General features: G+C 34.6%; 3 protein-coding genes across 6 annotated transcripts; 1 reads left to right on the top strand and 2 right to left on the bottom strand.

Moving 5' to 3' along the window:
• Positions 1-8361: 8361 nt before the first annotated feature.
• Positions 8362-9842, bottom strand: LOC104113594 (transcription factor GTE3, chloroplastic-like). The gene is made up of 2 exons (XM_009623806.1): positions 9789-9842; positions 8362-9135 (listed from the first exon to the last, which is right to left on the bottom strand). Exons 1-2 carry the CDS (start codon positions 9840-9842, stop codon positions 8362-8364), a joined length of 828 nt encoding a protein of 275 aa, XP_009622101.1.
• A 1190-nt stretch (positions 9843-11032) lies between these two features.
• Positions 11033-14939, top strand: LOC104113590 (alpha carbonic anhydrase 7-like). The gene is made up of 7 exons (XM_009623801.4): positions 11033-11234; positions 11733-11950; positions 12697-12803; positions 13436-13550; positions 13801-13971; positions 14053-14106; positions 14696-14939. Exons 1-7 carry the CDS (start codon positions 11132-11134, stop codon positions 14768-14770), a joined length of 843 nt encoding a protein of 280 aa, XP_009622096.1. The 5' UTR covers positions 11033-11131; the 3' UTR covers positions 14771-14939.
• A 550-nt stretch (positions 14940-15489) lies between these two features.
• Positions 15490-19170, bottom strand: LOC104113591 (E3 ubiquitin-protein ligase RZFP34). 4 transcript variants are annotated; one of them, XM_070179719.1, is made up of 13 exons: positions 19014-19170; positions 18393-18474; positions 18203-18290; positions 18054-18113; positions 17550-17582; positions 17370-17447; positions 17248-17291; positions 16669-16709; positions 16503-16585; positions 16335-16426; positions 16148-16217; positions 16021-16062; positions 15490-15903 (listed from the first exon to the last, which is right to left on the bottom strand). In XM_070179719.1, the coding sequence occupies exons 2-13, from the start codon at positions 18416-18418 to the stop codon at positions 15877-15879; spliced, it is 684 nt and encodes a 227-aa protein (XP_070035820.1). In that variant the 5' UTR covers positions 18419-18474; positions 19014-19170; the 3' UTR covers positions 15490-15876. The 4 variants fall into 4 exon arrangements, with proteins under 4 accessions (XP_070035820.1, XP_009622098.1, XP_009622100.1 ...); XM_009623803.4 differs by having other exon boundaries at positions 15490-15931; positions 19014-19169; XM_009623805.4 differs by lacking the exon at positions 19014-19170 and adding an exon at positions 18829-18981.
• Positions 19171-19303: the final 133 nt, after the last annotated feature.

A 19303-nucleotide genomic window follows, 5' to 3' on the forward strand; every position in this document is an offset into this window, starting at 1 on the left:
AAGATATTAGAACGTGTTCGAGGTAAGGAAAAAGGAAACTAAGGAGACCAAGACGTCTCGAGGTTCTGGGGGATTCAGTGGATTCTACTCTGCAAGTATAAATCATTATGGCGGGGGCTCAGGCAGTCGTTCAGCCCAGTCCGCAAATCGGATTACTCGGGGTGCTTCAGTAAGTTCTTTTAATGCACCACCGACATGAGTTCCTACAATAGTTATTCCAATTATCTGGCATAGACTCAATATGAGCAGCCTAACCCGCAAAGGGGTTGTTATGAATACGGTGATACTAGGCACATCATGAGAAAATTATCCCAAACTTGGGAGAGACTTATTTCATCAAAGCACTCAGGCTACGTGCCCAATAATAGTTACTACACCACCCACACGACCAGTTAGGGGTGGAGAAAAGACGGGTAGAAGGTGTCCTAGAGGTGGAGACCCAGCCATTGATATATTTCTTTTATGGTAAGGCGGAGGTCGCTACATCAGTTAGTGTCGTTACAGGTACGACCTTGATATTATATAAAGGAATAATTTCCTTAACTTGATTCGGTTTTGAGTATCGAGACGAGTCCTCCTATTGTGCTCCACTTATGAGTGAGCTTCATAATTCTATAATCTACTTATGTGTTTACCCCTGTTGGGAGATTTTATGGAGATAACTACGCCTATCATTTCGTGTTGGTCATAACAAGAGTTGCGAGTCTAAATGTGGCTTTCTGTTACTCATTTTGGTAAATTTTGATGTAAATTCCGAATAATTAATTGCAAATTGTGAATTATATGTCCTAACGGCGTGGGGTTCATTATGTGTTGTGATTTGGTGTAACCGAAATTATTTAAAAGGAGAAAATGGAAATTTTCAATTGGCACGATGTGCATATTACTTGTGATTCAGAACTGAGGACGAGATCCTCATATTTTTATATAAATTGATATATTTAAACCGGGCTCTGAGCTACGGTGGAAGTTATATAAGGACGAGATCCTTGTGAGGAAAATTCTTGTGTTTAAGTTCTCCCTTGTGAAATTAAATTTGTACTATAGTACTAATAGGGAGTCATGCCTGTTAGGCTTATTTGAAAATTTTATATGAAATTCTCTATGCATATTTGCCAATTTTGTGTTGTAATTATTGAGTTTTAACCTACGAGGTAGGTTCCCACCCAGGTGACGTTAAATGTGACTCGTTAATTTGGATAACTAATTATGAGGTCTTCATGCCTCGCATCTAGTTATCAGTATTGTGAAGGTTTGCAACGAGATTTTTGTTAACATGAAGTTAATTGACGATTTTGTAATCGATTATGAACAATTATTAAGACCAGATTGACCCAGAAGGGTGCTCCGTTCAGATGGACCGAGGAATATAAGGAGAGCTTCCAAAAGCTCAAGACAACTTTGACTAGAGCCCCAATGTTGGTATTACCTATAGGTTAAGGGTCTTATACTGTGTATTGTGATGTGTCGCGTATTGGTCTCGGCACAATGTTGATGTAAGACAGTACTCAGGATGATCTACTGATTTCGTAGTAATTGCACCCAGTGTAGCGACGTTGGAATATGTCGGCATGTAATTTCCACAGGTGGGTTATCTCCTGTGAGCAGGTTAGCAGTCGCGTGGTGTTGACGAAGCTTCTGCGAAGAATTCTACTGCCTACCTGGTAAGAGATTTAATATGTAAATGTGGCTAGTGGTTCAGAGTGTTTATTAAAGGTTAATAAAAGGATTTCGAGAAAATTTGGCGAGTTGCGTGTGCAGGATCATGTCAACGATAAAGAAAGAATCTTGGTGGATTCCAGAATTTTGTAATTGTAGCTTCAAGCTAAGTGGGAGAGCCCCATCGTCTATGATTGGATTGCGTAGTGTCAAGTTGTGCGGTTTCTGGTTATCGGTGTATTGGTGGGTCATTGCAACTAAGGAAAGAAAACATCAGTGGTAATTTGAGCAAAGGATTTGGGTAATGTGTGCCATATTTGGCCTTATCAATTCATATTCAGGTTTTTGGAAGGCTCAGAGTTTATGCTTCGTATAGATGCAATGCACAGGAAAGTGAGACAGTCGGATGTTTCCTTGTTAAAGTGCCCATATGCTAGCAGGGCCTTGGAATTTATCATGTTTGGGAACAAGTCAGAGCAAGTGACTCTCAATAACAGTCTTAGCGGGTTCAAAAATTTAAAGTGCGGTGTCTAAGGATCTCGAGTTCATAGTATGGTTGAGTATCGAGCTTTTACAACAGATTATGAAATAGGGCTTGGAGTACTCTGCGTTATCTTTAGGTTGTGGTGTAGCATTTGAGAAACGGAAGAAAATAACTTCGGATTCATAAAAGAAGTATCAGAATGGGTGTAACAGTTGAAGATGAAAAAGTGCGCACAAGGAGGGGTATGAGATGATTTGTGGATTTTGAAACAGCGTAGTCTCGTGAAATAAGGTCACTTGGGATGAGTGCGGATTTGAGTTCGTGATGTAATGAATGAAGATATTATTATTTCTAAGGCAAGTTGAGAATAAATTGAGAAAAAGACGGGTCGGCTAACAACAGTTGAATCAGCATGACGGTGGCAATGACCAGTTCCTTCAGCGCATAGAGTTATGCATGTAATTTGTGGCGGTACATGCGAGGCTTGGCGGCCGCCGTAATTGATTTTATCTGGAGGAATTCAAGTATTATGGCATGTTATGTGTAGAGGGATCCCGGAAAGGTTATGGTGGCTTAGACCACTACTTGAGGTTGGTATTTTCTACGGATATAGGAATTCAGTCATGTGTTGCAATGGTTCTCTTGAAATGAGTTAAGAAGAAGGTTTCTATAGGATGAAGTGTTTACTCTATTAGTGGTTCGGGAGTTATGATGGAATTCTTGTACTCCTGCGCATTGGCGTGGTTAAGTGCACTAAGTAGCATGGGATTCGAAAGTTGAGGATTTAAGATTTCGGTTCGGTGTTGACAAGGATGTCATGAGCTCGGATGAACAGGAAAGGGATTTAGATGTTTAAAGTAAGATGGTATTGTTTTTGGCATCATCTAAGGTCGATGCCAGGTGTAAGAGACCTTGTGTATTGATTTGTGGATTTTGATATGCTTTACAGGATTAGTGTAACCGGTAGCATGGATGTGCAGACTTGTTACTTGGTGCGAAAGGTCGTGGGAGCGTGTCTCATGAAAATATAGTGTAAGAGTGACATGTAGTCACTTGATTGAGTGAAGATTGAAACCAAGTATGAAAGCTCCCTATATCAGAGTGACATGTGTCTCTATATCAGGCCGGATGTGTTCATTTCAGCATAAAAGCTCCCTATGTTGGAGTATTCGGACGTGGGATGTCGTTTTGTCGTCGGTTATTTCATGTAATACTATATTGTGCCGTGTGAGTTATGAAATGGCTTGATAAATTTCTTATGTGATGAGGTTCCGCATAACGATGGTGTTATGTGAGCAGGATGACTCTCGAGATTCAGATCATATATCGTACCTTAGTTGTGCTTGAGTTTTGTAGCGTATGGCGCTGTCCTTCCAGGGATGATATTATGCACTGAGCGTGCTTGTGTCCGATATTCAGATATTTTGTAGTAATGAGCATTTTAGCTCGGTAAGTATTTTCTTATAGATTCTTTTTGTGCGGATCGGGTGGCACGCCGCCACGGGTATGTTGTTTGGATCGGGTTGCACGCAACAACGGTATCATATGTGGATCGGGTTGCACGTCGCAATAATGTGATGTTGAGTACAGTCTCCTATATTCTATTTTGTGTGTTTGTGTCCCTTTTTCTAAGGAAGGTTCATGACACCTTTTCAGTTGTCTAATTAGTCATGTGGGTTGAGAAATCCTTTACAGAGTTCGTTTTTCTTATGTATCGTAATCAAGTCCGTAGCTTATTAGCTCATTATGGCGACATATGAGGCTTTTTGATCGCGTCTGAGGTGGTTTATTGCCTGAGCAGCTTATACTTGGTGAGGCGAGATTATTGGATTCATGATCAGTGCGATCAGATTATATGAAGTGTAATAAATAGCAAATACCATTATTTGGTTATAATGAGGCAATGGTTCTTGTCAGAAGGAGAAACTCAATAATTGTTGACTCGGCAGTTGATTATGAATTTCTACACATTTCTTCCATCGTGGAAGCATTTCAAGAGTTGTAACATGACTTATATGTATCATGAGGTGTGTTGTGAACATTAGATTCATGGAATTTTGGCTATTGTTATCGGAGGATGTTATTATAGTCATGTGAATGATGCGGTGCATGGTCTAAATTCAACAAAGGTATGCAATCCTGTATTAGTGCATCGTGTAGTGATTGTTACGACATTCATAGGTTGGAGACAGGCATGGTGGAGAATTCTGGATGTTAGAATTCGGCTCTAAGGCTTATTTACCTAAATAAATGGGAGAATTTTAAGATTGGCTCGAGTTAATGTGCTCAACTGGGTGTGGTAGCACGGGTAGGTGCACGAGGTGTTCGACAATAATTTTGGATAACTCCGGAACACTCCTTAGCACGTTCGAGTACGAACGTATATTTAAGTGGGAGAGAATGTAACGACCCAACCGGTCGTTTTGACTTTTAGAACTCCGTTCCCCTAAATAAAACTTTTCGTATGTGCTTTAAATGATTTATGACTTGTTGGATGGTTGGTTCGGGATTTGAAAGTGTTTGGGTTGAAATCGGAACAATTGTTTTCTTAAGTTGGCTTTAAAAGGTCAAGTTTGACTTTGGTCAACTTTTTGAGCAAACAGACTCAGATCAGTGTTTTGACAGTTTCGATAGGTCCGTATCGTGATTTGGGACTTGGGCGTATGCCCAGAATCAAATTCCGAGGTCCCTAGCCCGAGATATGGAATTTTGATTAAAAATAAAATTTAACTTCAAATAGTGACCGGATGTCGAATTATATGAAAATGACCCCGGAATAGAATTTTGATGATTCCAACAGCTCCGTATGGTGATTTTAGACTTAGGAGCGTGATCGAAATTTTATTTGGAAGTCCGTAGTGAAATTAGGCTTGAAATGGCTAAAACAAGAATTTAAGTTTGGAAGTTTGACCGGGGAGTTGACTTTTTGATACCGGAGTCGGAATACAGTTCCGAAAATTTTCATAGCTCCATTATGTCATTTATGACTGGTGTGCAAAATTTTAGGACAATCGGAGTTGATTTGATAGGCTTCGACATCGAATGTAGAAGTTGAAAATTCTTAGTTTCCTTAAGCTTGAAATGGGGTATGATTCACGGTTTTAGTGTTGTTTGATGTGATTTAGAGGTTCGACTAAGTTCGTATGATGTTTTAGGACTTGTTGGTATATTTGGTTGAGGTCCCGAGGGCCTCGGGTGAGTTTCGTATGGTTAACGGATCACAAATTGGACTTAAACAGCTGCTGCAATTGTTTTTTTCTTCTGCTGGAAATTCTGGGCTATGATCGAGCTCCCAAGATCGAGCTCCCGAGATCGAGCTCCCGAGATCGAACTCCCGAGATCGAGCTCCCAAGATTGAGCTCCCGAGATCGAGCTCCCAAGATCGAGCTCATCGAGATCGAGCTCCCAAGATCGAACTAGGGAGATCTGTAAGTTATAAAAATAGAGGCATTCGACACATTTGCCATTTTTGACAAACTTGAGCTTGAGCAGAAGCGACGTTTAGTAGATGTTTCAAGGAAAGACATTTGAGGTAAGTGATTCCAACTCGGATTTGGTCTATATACACAAATATATCATTGTTTTCACCATTTAATTAGTGTTTTGAGATTGAAATTTGAAAATTTTTAGAAATCTCATAGAAACGAATTTTTGAGATTTCGGTATCGATTCGGAGTCGGATTTGAGTGAAACTGGTATGGTTGGACTCGTAATTAAATGGGTTGTCGGATTTCATAACTTTTGCCAGATTCCAATATGTGGGCCCCACGGATGAATTTTTATTAATTTCGGGATTTTTATTAAAAATGTAGTATTTTCTTATAGAATCAATTCCTATAATTTTTAGTGATTGTATCAAATTATTTTGGCTAGATTCGAGCTAGGCAGAGTTGGATTATCGTGGAAAAGGCCTTATAGTGGATTAAATTGGAGCAAGACGAGGTAAGTCTCTTGTCTAATCTTGTGAGGGGGAAATTACCTCCTAGGTGATTAAAAATTAAATAATTGTTGCTAATTGTGGGGGGATAATTATTGCTAATTGTGGGGGGCTACGTACGCACGAGGTGACGAGAGTCCGTGCGTAGCTACTATTAAATGCTAAAGTCCGGGTAATTTAGGACTCAAAGCATGCCTTACTTGTGTAGATTGTATTCTTTGATTTATTTATATTAATTGATATCTATATGAATATATTGTGAATTGTTAAATAAAGATATTAAAGGATGGAAATCTCATATGCTTAATTTTTGTTTAAATCAATTAATTATTAAAAAGAAATTGTTCTCCTCCCAAATTTATCTTATATTAAACATACTGTCCTTGTTTTCGTACTCATACTGGGTACACATTGTTTTCGTACTCATACTGCACTTGTTGCACATTTTATTGTGCAGGTACATATATGTATAGCGGCCTTGTGGGCGCAGAGGTGTTATAAAAATTGTGGGGACATAGGTGAGCTGCATTCTATATTACGATCCGCAGCTAACAGAATCTCCTTCTGAGTTATTATATTTTCCTGTCTAATTTGTATTCTGGACAGATGCTGTATTTTATTTTAATTCCCTAGTAAATGCTCATGCACTTGTGACACCGGGTTTTGGGAATGGTTGTGAATTGTTAGAAATTTAGCTGCAAAAATATTTATCATTTACTCTATGAGTCTTTATCTCTACAATTTTATTAAAGAAATTTTTATTTCAAAAATACTAAAATGGATAATTAAAATTGATTATGGTTTGCTTGCCTGACAGTGGTGTCCGACGCCATCACGACCTTTTGGATTTTGGGTCGTGACAGATCCAGTATTCAGTGTCTAGTTGCTTCGTTTCAGAAACGAAGAAGAGCATCCAATAAAATATGGTTTGGTTCTTCCTAAACACTTGGTTATCAATCCCAATGGTAATAGTAGTGCATTTAATAAGAGAAATATCTCTATCATTAGATTTTGAGCAAATCGCATGATAGAATTAAAAAATATATCTTAGCTAGAAGAAATGAATATGTTGATCAACTAAATAAAAGGTTGATTGCAAAATTTTATAGTAAAAACAAAATATTTTTCAGTTTTTGACTTAGCAGAAAATGATACCAATAATTACTACAAAGAAGAATATTTAAATACTTTAATACTAAATGGTCTTCTACCATACATGTTTGTTGTCAAGTTTCTTATTTCTTACGTATGTTATTGTCGCTGTATATATAATTAGACTAAGTTAAAATTGATCTTCCATTGTATATAGGTTAATCTTGAAGAAAAAATATGCTCGTCCTGCTACTAAAAAACTTAGATACGTTGAAAGCTTATGTAATAGCACACATATAATATATAGAAGTTTTGACAATAACGTCATAATGCAAAAATTATAATACTGGTTAATATGCTTCTAAGCATATTCTTATTCCTGAATTCAACTTTTATTTTCCGAAACTAAGGAATATCCTTTTAAATTTGTGTGAAAATAATTTTTAGTATGTTTATGTTTTGCACTAATAAATAAAGCATAAGGACAAACATCCTAAATATTGGAATATATTTACCGCAATATATTTTCTTGTATGAACAACTGTATGTTGCACTTTCAAGAGGGATATCAAGATCGACAACAGGAATTCTGGTTAAGGCAGAGCAACCAATACATTAGGAGGAAACATACACAAAAAAATATTGTCCACAAAGAAGTATTCGTTAAGATACCATCACATTAAATACTTTTAAACTATAATATATAATTATCTAACTAACTTGACAAAATTGATCGTTTGTGTAAGTTTTGATGATGTCCTTTTATTTTAAATTCATGTATTATACTAATGTAATAATATTTTTCGATATTTAGATGATTGTTGTTTTATTATACATAAAAAAAAAATTTATTAATTAAATTTTATTGTTCCTTTATATAAATAAATGTTTAAAGCATTACGTGTCATTATTAACGTGCAACACACGTTTATAGATACTAGTACGAAAGAAAAAGAGACACAAGGATAAAAGTAACAACATTTTAGCATCAAAGTATAGATACTACTACTTATAAACCAACAAAAAAAAACCACTTGTTAGATCAATGATCTAATTGCAACTTTACAACAAGCCAATATCGAAACACAAATTTTATACTCATCAAAGACTAATTAATCAACAAAAGACAGAATTCTCTTAACAAAATCTTTACTCAGGACAATCTCTTTAATAAATTTGAAGCCCTTCTCTAATCTCTAATCTCTTGAAGTAGCTCATTACATGTAGCTTTTAATCTCTTTACTTCATTAGCTAAATCATTGTGCTTTTCTTCAAGTTCCTCTAATCCTTTTTCAATTGGCAATGGTTGAGGTAATTCAATATTTGACATTAAAAATACCTCAGGCTGAGACAAATATTTCGTGTAAACTGGTTCGAACGTCTCTTCAAATTTACCAAGTAATACTTGTGCCATAGTATAAATATCACTACCCTTTGGATTATAAATTATGGCATTGTTGAATGTTAGTCTCAAATCATCTGCAAATTCTTGTGGTGTTTTGTACTCATCCCTCTTCAGCTTTAATTTCACAGTTCCAAGATCCATAGGGTGTTGAATTATATCGTAATAATCATCGAGTTTAAAAGCCTTAACATCAATTGGTTTGCTAAATACCCATCCAAATTGATGCTTCAATAATTTCCTCATAATTTTTTGGCACTTGATTTTCATAATTGTACTTGATTTAACTTTAATCCCTTCAATAATATCATCATTTGAAGCTAACGTTAACGCGCGTTTTTTACCAGAGAGATTCTTGTTCTTGTTCTTGTTCTTGTTCTTGCTATTTTCACCAATTAATTCAGGAGTCTGATAATAATTTCCACTGAGATTTGATTCTGCCAATTTATCGTCCTCTGTTTCCTTTTCAATGTTTATGTAAGTGAATTTGTTTTCACTTAAATCATTGAAATTTGAAGCTTGTTTGCTCTGATCACTGCATTCTTCACTCTTATCTTTTTTCTGCACATATAATCAAAGATCAAACACTTGTTAGAAATTAGTATTACCAATGCAAGAAAAAGGTGGAAAGAAAAGAATATAATTTCATTGAAATACATGAATTTTTAATTCCTAAATTAATTGAACTTGTCAATATTAGTTGCTGACAGATAAATATCAAAGTACGTGGTCAGTAATGGAGCCAAGATTTTTAACAAAAGGATTCAAAATAATGTTAGGATGCAACAAGTACAATTTTAAACATACAACTTAAAGCTTTTTTTGAACCACCCATTCAAATTAATTAGATATAAAGCATTTTTTGAAGCACCCTTATCATTACTAATAGTTTTTGTGTTGAGGGATCATACAAAAAATTAGATATTTTTTTTGTAATTTCGTGGCAATTGCAAATACTAAGCGTATTATTATGTGCACGAACAAATCAATGAGCTTTTGTTTCCGTTCAATTCTTATTCTCAGATTCGAGTCATGAATATAAAGTCATCTTTGTTAAGAAACGCTTTGCCCCTCAATGTGAAATTTCCTGTCACGATTTAGTGGAACCCAATGTGAATACCGGACATCGAAAAAAAATTAAAAAATAAAATAAAAATATAAATACAATTTAAAAGAAAAAGACGATGTATTAATGTAAAATCATTTAGGCCTACCGAAAACCACAGAATCCGTTGTACTTCTTCACTCAAAACCTGCATCAATCCCATTATTCTCTTACTCTGAAAATTTCTAAAAAAGAGGAAGAAAGAATAAAGCGATTATAGCAAACACAAAATATAACAAATATATATATATATATATATAGAAGTTATATTTAGAAGCCTAGTTGAAGTAGGATACGTGATTGAGCTCTCAAAATTATAATCCTAAGTGGAATAGGGAACAAAATATTCCGTCCCCTTTTTTCTCCTTTTTAATTTTTTTTGGTTTTATAAAAAGAGTTCATTATCCTAAATACCTACGATATAGCTACAGACAGTGGCGGAGCCACATGCACCAAAGGGGTAATTTTCCGGCGACACTTCTTTGCCTGGAAATTACACTGTATAGCTCGATAATTTTTTTTAAAATATGTATATATATTATATAATGACACCCCTTGACTTCTTGGTGAGTTTATTTCTTTATATTTTGACTCCCCTTAATAAAAATTCTGGCTCTGCCACTGGCTACAGATACACACTATTCAATGTCAAAATCAAACAACTGAATCAGTTGTAGAATAGAAATTTACGCAAATATTACAGTTAATTTTATACTCTAGAATCAATCACGAAACAACCTACATAACGAAAATCATAGAAAAAAAGGGTGTACCCATAATTAAGGGGATCAAGATAATAAAAAGTTAAATTGAAATAAAAAATGTAATAAATGTTTATAAATTAAATATTACTAAATTTAATGAAAAATAAAAATAATATAAGTTTAAATAATACATAAATAGTATTACTACTGAATGATCTAATTATGAAGTAATTAATGCCAATTTCTTATTTAAGAATTCGAAAATACATCTTAACTTTCTCTTTTCTATATTCCTCTATAACAAAGGATTTTATCTTTTGGGGAGGAGAAAAAAAAAATATCTCAAACACGTCTGAAGGAAATTTAGCTAAAAAAGAAAGTTTAAAAGGTATAAGTAAAGGGGATATCCTAGTCAAATAAAAAAAAGTGACTTTAAACATTTTTTTTTTCTTTTTCCTTTATCAGAGAGAAAATTTTAAAAAATTAATAATATTCAGTTTGGAATATGTCCCAAGAACAACCGATTAACATGTTTGTTAGTAGTGAATTAGTCAATAGCTATCTTCTCCTATTATTTAGGAAGTAGTTGCAAAGTTGCCCATAAATATATGTTACTATTCACATAATTACCACTTCAAGCTACTACTACTCTACTGATAAAGTAATTAGATTAATCCATATATTCTTGATTTTATTTTTACATAGAATAGTAATATACACTAATAGAGAACTATAATAGTTTCTGAATATGAGGAAACAAAGCCACTACTACTCAGTTCTTGTCATGTTTGGATCACTTCTCTATTTGCCTCTATTGCTGAATGCAACTTCCATAAGTCCTCAGGAAGCAGGTAATTACATACGTGTCTTACTCTCATGGGAGGATCTAAGACGGATTTTGTGGGTTCAATTGAACCGTTGCTTTTGGTTCAGATAAAAATAAATAAATTAAATGCATACATATAAGAAGATATCACTACAGATACAGCAATAGCAACAACAAACCCAGTGTAATCTCATAAGTAAGGTTTAGAAAGGATAGTATGTATACACAACCTTACGCAGAGAGGTTGTTTCCGCTAGATTTTAATTCTGTGGTTCAGGACTCAGGTTCCGACTACATAACCTATTTGAGTTCTGAGTTCATAGTTCAATATTTTCAACAAATTCAATCGATTTTACAAAGATAAATCCTAGCCTATGCTAAAAGTTATGAGTCAAATAAACCTATATTAATAGGCTAGATTCACTAACTTTAGATCCTCAATTTGCTCGCTCATGTGTTTCTTCTATCCATCACTTGATTTGATCTTGACATTATTTTGACCTTTTTGATTTTGTGATGTTAGAGAATCATGAGGTGGAGTTTCATTATTGGGAAGGGCATGAGAAAGGTCCAAGTAAATGGGGAGAGCTAAAGAGAGAATGGGAAGCTTGCAAGAATGGGAAGATGCAGTCTCCTATTGATATTTCAAGTTATAAAGTGAAAATCATCAAAAATATGGATAACAAGAAAGTTTACAAGCCCTCTAATTCTACTATAAAGAATAGAGGCCATGACATTTCAGTAAGTGTTAAAAATATATTGTTTTGCTAATAAGTATTTAGAATTGTTAGAATCCAGTGGCTTTAACAATTTTTTTTATTGTTATTTTTTTCTTCTTTTACATGTGATATCATGAAAAAGCTTCAATGTTACCATCTTTGAATAAATGATTCTGTGTCAGTAAATAAAACTTAAACTCTTAGCGAAAAGATTTGCGAGGATTGTCGCTGTAAGACAAATTGTATGCCTGTGCACGGTGGCATACACAAGAATTGTTATAAGTGATGTCAACATTTAAAGAAGAGAACAAATAAATCACTATACAATAAGCATTGTCATTTTAATATTTATACCAAATATTTTAATTTTTCATACATATTGATGATTTGTTTTGATGAAGTGGTGTTACGTGACACCGCTTGACATAAGGTGCCTACGCCCTTGCCTGTGCATATAGGTAAGGGGCGGAGCTATAAATTGGCAAAAGGAACCTCATTTGAACTCCCTTGTCGAGAAATCACAGTATATATATGAAGTGACATTTTTTTAATATACATATAGAAAGTTGAACCTCTTGGTAAAATATCTGCATCCGACACTATATATAGGTAGATAAAAAGTTCAAATTAATTTTCATATTGTATTTTCCTCCCCTTAATTTCATCTCCCTCCCTTTGTCCCCCATCTAGTGTTATGAAGATTTTTTTTTATCAAATTCAATTTTCACTGACAAATAATCTTACATAATTAAATCATGTAATATGCAGTTTAAGTGGCAAGGGGACGCTGGATCCATTTGGATAAATGGCACAGAGTATCCTCTTCAACAAGTTCACTGGCATTCTCCTTCTGAACATACTATCAATGGCAGAAGGTACCAATTAATATGTTAATTACACACACACACATACTAAATTACTTCTTGTTATTTGTACTGTCAATTGTTTCAAATGTTATCACAGGTTAAATTATACAAATGTGCATCTTTAACGAGTTACTGGCTAGGGCTGATAAGTAAATTTAGTGTTGTCACTTAGTAGGGAATTCTTACACAAATAACTGGTGAGATTCACTATTTAATTTTTCTAGCCAACATACATAGATTATACATTGATTATAGTATAAAGGCCAGTCTGGTGCACTAAGCTCCTGCTATGTGCGGAGTCCGGGAAAGGGCTGGACCACTAGGGCCTATTGTATGCAGCCTTACCATGTATCTCTGCAAGAGGCTGTTTTACACGACTTGAACTCAGTGACCTCCTGGTCACATTGTAACAACTTTACCAGTTATGTCAAGACTCCCCTTTAATTTGTTACAATATATTTATTACATATTATATATGAATTATACATCTATAATATATCCGCCAATTATTTTTAGTTTAAGCGGCTGTGTAAGAGGCTATTTAGGTTAATTCTTTAATTAGAGGTTAGTAATAGGTAATTATCATTTAATTTTTATTTGACCCTTTTGTCAACTTCTTACTGCTATCAATTGAATGATAGGTACCCCTTGGAAATGCATATGGTTCACCAAACCAATGGGGAGAAAGTGAAAAATAAGATAGTAGTCAATGCTGTCCTTTACAAATTTGGCAAACCAGATCCATTTCTTTTCGGAGTAAGCATTCTTTTGCAATTCACTCCATTTTAGGGCGGAACTAGGTGGGCGGAAGAGACCGAACCCCTTCTTCCGAAAATTACACCGTGTAAATAGAATTGATTTTTTTTTTCATGTATATTAGATATTGAATTCCCTTAGCTTCTGTCTGTTTATTTTTTTTGAATCTCTTTAGTGAAATTCCTACTTGCGCCACTGATTCCATTTACTTTCAACAAAAAATGACATAGTTTGCAATTTATGACCATAGTTGAGGAGGCACATATCATCTATGATTGATCAAGAAGGTGAAGAGAGGAAGTTGGGCAAGATTGATCCAAATTACATAATTAGTAGTCCAACCAAAAAATACTATAGGTACATGGGTTCACTCACTACCCCTCCTTGCACAGAAGGTGTCACTTGGATAGTCAACAAGAAGGTAAAATTCAGAGGACATATTATTATTATTATTATTATTATTATTATTATTATTATTAGAGCTAAACCTTATTCATTTTAGGTACAAACTGTTTCAAGAGGTCAAGTGATGTTGCTCCGAAAAGCTGTCCATGATGTAAGTTTCCCTCTACTCATGGACATTTTAACTTTTTATTTTCTGATCCTCACAATAATAGGAAAGTTAAACATTTCTATATATTTAAGGTTTTAAATTAGATTTTTCGAATGTTTGAAGTAAATGGAAAATGTTCCTTTCAAGATTTGTGGTGATGAGATAAATATGATCTCTATGGTTAAAGGTTTCTGATTCAAGTCCTGATAATAAAAAAAATAATAAGAAGAAGAGCTTTCCCTTTTAATTAAGAAGCGCGAACACCGAACACCCCAAAATGAACACCGAACGCCGGCTAAAAATAAAATAAAATAAGAATAGAAAAGGTTAGCTTTATATTGTCTGTTTTATCTAAATCTATATTTCTTTACGTCTTGATTTACTTAATTGTTGGAAAAAATCTGACCACCAAGTAAGTTGAATAAGAGAAAATTCATGTAAAATAAAAAGACAAGACAGAAAAATGATTGGTCGAATATTCTTGATGGAGAAATAAGAAGGTGTTATTATTTTTAAGTATATCTTTAGTGAATTGAGCTGATTATATTACTAACAAGAAGAAAATTTTTGTTGTATTGATTGTTGTTTTCAGTCTGCTGAGAGAAATGCAAGGCCAGTGCAACCACATAACGAGAGAGAGATCCATCTTTTACTCCCAAAGAGCTAAATTCTGTCATATTTAAATCGTGTGACAAAAGTCTACTATTACTAGTACTCTTTTAGAACTATTTTTTATTTATTTATAGAAATGAAGAAAGGATGTAGAAAACAAAATTTTATTTGACGTCGGTACTGAAATTTCATCAGACTTGAAGGAAGAATATTTTGATACTAAAGATCACAATCCAAGCTTCTGCGCTAGCATTTTAACTTGATTTATAGACATACGCAAGACCGGGAGGGTTTGTGTCCTCTTAAAAAGGAATACCCAACTAATACGCAATACAATCTGGAACGCATTGACCCAACTAATTAGGATTCGTGCCCCCATAGGATTCATAAGGAGGAAGCGCTCCTTCTACTAAGGATTTCACTATTCTCAGGTTTGAACCCGAGACTTTCTTGTTGAGGATGAACGAATCCCAACATCTTTCTTGTTAGGAGTGGAGAAACTTCTGGTAGTGAATGCTTCCAATGCTTTCCACTGTAGTGGGCCCTACTTAGCACGAATCCTTGGACCATTGAATTTCGAATACCAGATTTGAAGATAAATATGGCAAAAACACTACAGTGTTGTCTTAAGCTGCACCATCATTTGGAAAATGATAGCAAGAGGTGCAGTCATCAAAGTACATCGACCTTTACTGCTTAAGCTTTAAACAACTCCAGCACCAGCTAATCTAAGTTTATAAAAAATACTTTCTTTTTGTATTTCCCCTCAGACAATGGAAAAAAAAGAGATAATATTTGATGCGAAATATCACGGCTGACATTTGAAAGAATAAATGAAGAATGTGACAAGAGGGGTTTGCTCAGATGGTCAGCACCCCCACCTACAACCTTAAGATCGTTGGTTCGAGTCACTAAAGGAGCAATAGCTCAAACAAAGGGGGATCAACAGGAAATCAAAGGGGAGGGAAAAAAAGTGAAGAATGTCCCACTGCTCCTGGGCGTTCATTCCGCGCTTGCCATGAGAATTTTGAAGCAGAATTCTTCTCTCAAGTCTCAAATAAGAACCTCATCTGACCATTTCAGTAATATTAGAGCATGAAGTGGTGCCTCCTCTTGTCTGCCTTGTATTATAGGATTTGCAACTAGGACATTTATGTGCCACTATATGGAAGTTAACCTCAGATGTTTCTGCACAATCATTGCAAAGAATCCAAACCTAAACAATTTTCAATGAAAATTAAATGTAAGATAAGTAAATCAAATTCTTGTACAAACTACAATGAATCGAACAAACTGGTTTCTTACCATCTTGTACTGATACATTTCAGGCATAGGTGTCGAGGCAACCTAGAATTAGAATTGAGGATAAAACTCGTCAAGTTTAGAAAAAGATTTGAAAACAATGTCAATGCTTGAAATATATAGTCTTCACCTCCTCGTCCAGTTTTCCCCAGACACGGGACATGTCACAATATGATTTTGAACAAACAGTACAAGAATACCTGCATGCACAAAATTGTTAGAATTCAGCAGAACGCAGTCAAAATCGAGGGGGTGTTGTATTACGGGATCATTGTGGAATTCATTTTTCATAGAAAACAATAACTAGTCAAACTTACTGGAAATGTCGTTCCATCTGCATGACACATTCCAGATGCATGGTGTGACCACAAGGCAAGACTGTGATATTCTTTGTTGTATCAAAAATATACTGCATGAAGTAACAAGAATCAAGACCGTTTCATGCTTAGCTTCTTAAATCGTTATGTTTCGGATTCTGCCCTTACCTCTAAGCAAACAGGGCAATTGTGGTGCATTGCTCTTTCTATACAAATATGTGATTCCTTCATCAAATTTGAATAGCAGCATCCTGAAAAAAGGAAAAAGTCAGATGTTCCATGAATAATCCACTAATTACAACATAATAAGAGCTTTGGTTCCTAAATTACTCACCGCATCTGTCACAGTGAAAGAAATTCTCCTTGCCACCTGTTCTGCTTTCACATATTTTGAGCAGGAACATGAAAAGATAATATATTAGACACAACGTTATCACACTTGAAAGATACAACCATACGTGACTACCAACTGATGTAAGTCGATTGATATGGAGTTCGGTGAAGAAAATTGATAGTGCAGACAGAGAAGAAACACTCTATTCATCAGAAACATAGTTTGACCACTTTGATGGGCTGGGATTAACAGTTTGACAAGGTCGCAGAGTAGAAAAACCACTCCCACGTTGTAGTTAAGTCTTTTTACCTGTGTGTGTAGTGCAGGTATCAAAAGAAAATAGATATGAGAATACTAATAATTAACACTAGCAAATGCTGATTAATGGGATGACAACAAATCTAACTTGTAGACGGAAAAAACCTACTTCCCAAGGGAGGTTGCTCCTCAGCCATTCTGCGACCACACACCAGGCCTATGTCTCAGATGTTACGGACATTGAGTTTTTACAAAATGGGGTAATTTAGGAAAATGCATTAAAGAACTGATGATGATGTACAGTACGAGAAGGATTTTAACCTGCAGATTCCACACTTATCACAGTGGTATTGATTCTTCGAAACCTAAAGATACAAATCATCTTGTTTGAGCCAACAACATAATATTATTAGTAGAATTATGAATTATCTACAGAGACTTACATCATCATCAAAGAAGTTGCATTTTGAGCAAAAGTACTTCCCCATGCAAATCCCACATTGAATGCATGTTTGTTGAACCTAAAGGACAATCAGGAACAAAAAGCAAGTTTTGCCAGAGCTCAAAAGATATAGTAAAGATTAAAGACTTAAATTGAGTCATTAACAATTGAGGAAACTCACATCCTGTTCAGTATTACACAATGAGCAAACGATCTGAAATACATTTACAAAGCAGCATAATAAAATCAGTCAACAATAAAAGGTCTGACAAACAAGATCACTCACACGATATATAATCAAAGGAGCTAGACGCATCCAAAAGAAGCAAATTTCCAAACAAAGAAGACTAAACTCATGTCACATGTGGCCCAATAGAGCTCCATATAAGTAAAAATGCCTACCTCTTCAAGCTAGAATTGAGTCGACTAGAAATTACCCATGACAATAACAACAACTATGCCACAATCCCAAGCAAGTCAGTGTCGGCTATATGAATCCTCGCTGTTCATGTCACTTCATTTACGCTCATCTTAGTCCAATATTATATAGAACTAAATACTTTCTAAATCACCTACCCTTGTATTCATCTCCTTTTTTTAATGAAAGAGGGGGTACCTATTTCAAGAATCCAAGCACAACTACAGAATCTTTATACAACAAAAGAACAAAAAAATTGAAACTAACCCTTTTTATATCATGGCGAGGAATATCGTGTCGATTGAGTGGATCAACTTCTAAAGAATTCTGATCAAGGATTATTAAAGCTACCATTAATTCTCACATAACAAAAGATAAAATCAAAATATTTAACTGAATTGGAAAAAAGTTTCTACCTTTGAGTCGTTATGGCAATGCCTGCAATCGAATATCTCATCACAACAGGGTGCTCTAATTTTGCATCTCCTCCTGTAATGTGAACAACTACAGAGAACAAAAAAGAAAGATTAACAAAAAAACCATGAAAATAAACTTTGAAATTTTTCATAGAATTAACAAAGTAAAAAAAAAAACTGAGAAAATTACCCATAATTCCCAGAATCCATCTCCATCCCTTTAATCAATTCTACTGAATGAAGAAACTTCCTCCAATTGGTACTCAAAATCCCTGAAAAAATCTTAATTATGAGCAAAAATATACAAATTCTTACAGATTGAAAGTGAACTTAAAAACCAGATAAATTCAAACAAAAAAAATTGGAACTACAAAATTCAGATATGCATAAAAAAAAAGATTGAAACTGAACAACATATCAGACCTAAAAAAAAAAAAGGAACCTATAAATATGACAAAAAAGTGCAAATTCATGCCTTTACTAACGAAAAAAAGAAGTACATAAATCCAGGCATTGAAAAAGACTGAAACTGAACTAAGAATCAGACCTTTAAGTAATGGCAAAAGATAAACTGAATTCAGACATTAAAAAAAGAATATTTAAAACTGAACTAGTAAAAATCATACCTTTAACTGAAAAGGGATTTAAAAACTTTATTGGATTATAGTAATGTTATGTTGAACTGGTTTTTTTGTGGATAAGAAGAAGAAACTAAAAAGCTGCAACCAAAGTCCAATAATGCAAAAAAACTTTTGTGCACTTAAAAATAAAATACCAATCTCCACCTATAAGTAGAGATCATAGATTTCACCGTTCTATGTATTTTGTTCTTGATCAGTTTTCATTGATGACGAGGCGACACGCCAGCGTTATGCCGGCTGTATTTATTGAATGCAATGAACTTTCTCCTTTTAGCTTTTCCCTTATTCACTCTACTGTAATAAAAAACCAACGTTTTCTATAGTATGTTCTTAAAAAAAGAAGAAATCTTTTTTTTAACAAGAAGAGAAATACATTTGCAATAGGGATGCGCTAGCTTAGTTTAATTTAGCGGGTGTATTGGTGAATTTTCTATATTTTATTTGGGTGTTAATTATTTTA

The sequence above is a fragment of the Nicotiana tomentosiformis genome, chromosome 7 (genome assembly GCF_000390325.3).
Source record: "Nicotiana tomentosiformis chromosome 7, ASM39032v3, whole genome shotgun sequence".
Lineage (NCBI taxonomy): Eukaryota > Viridiplantae > Streptophyta > Magnoliopsida > Solanales > Solanaceae > Nicotiana > Nicotiana tomentosiformis.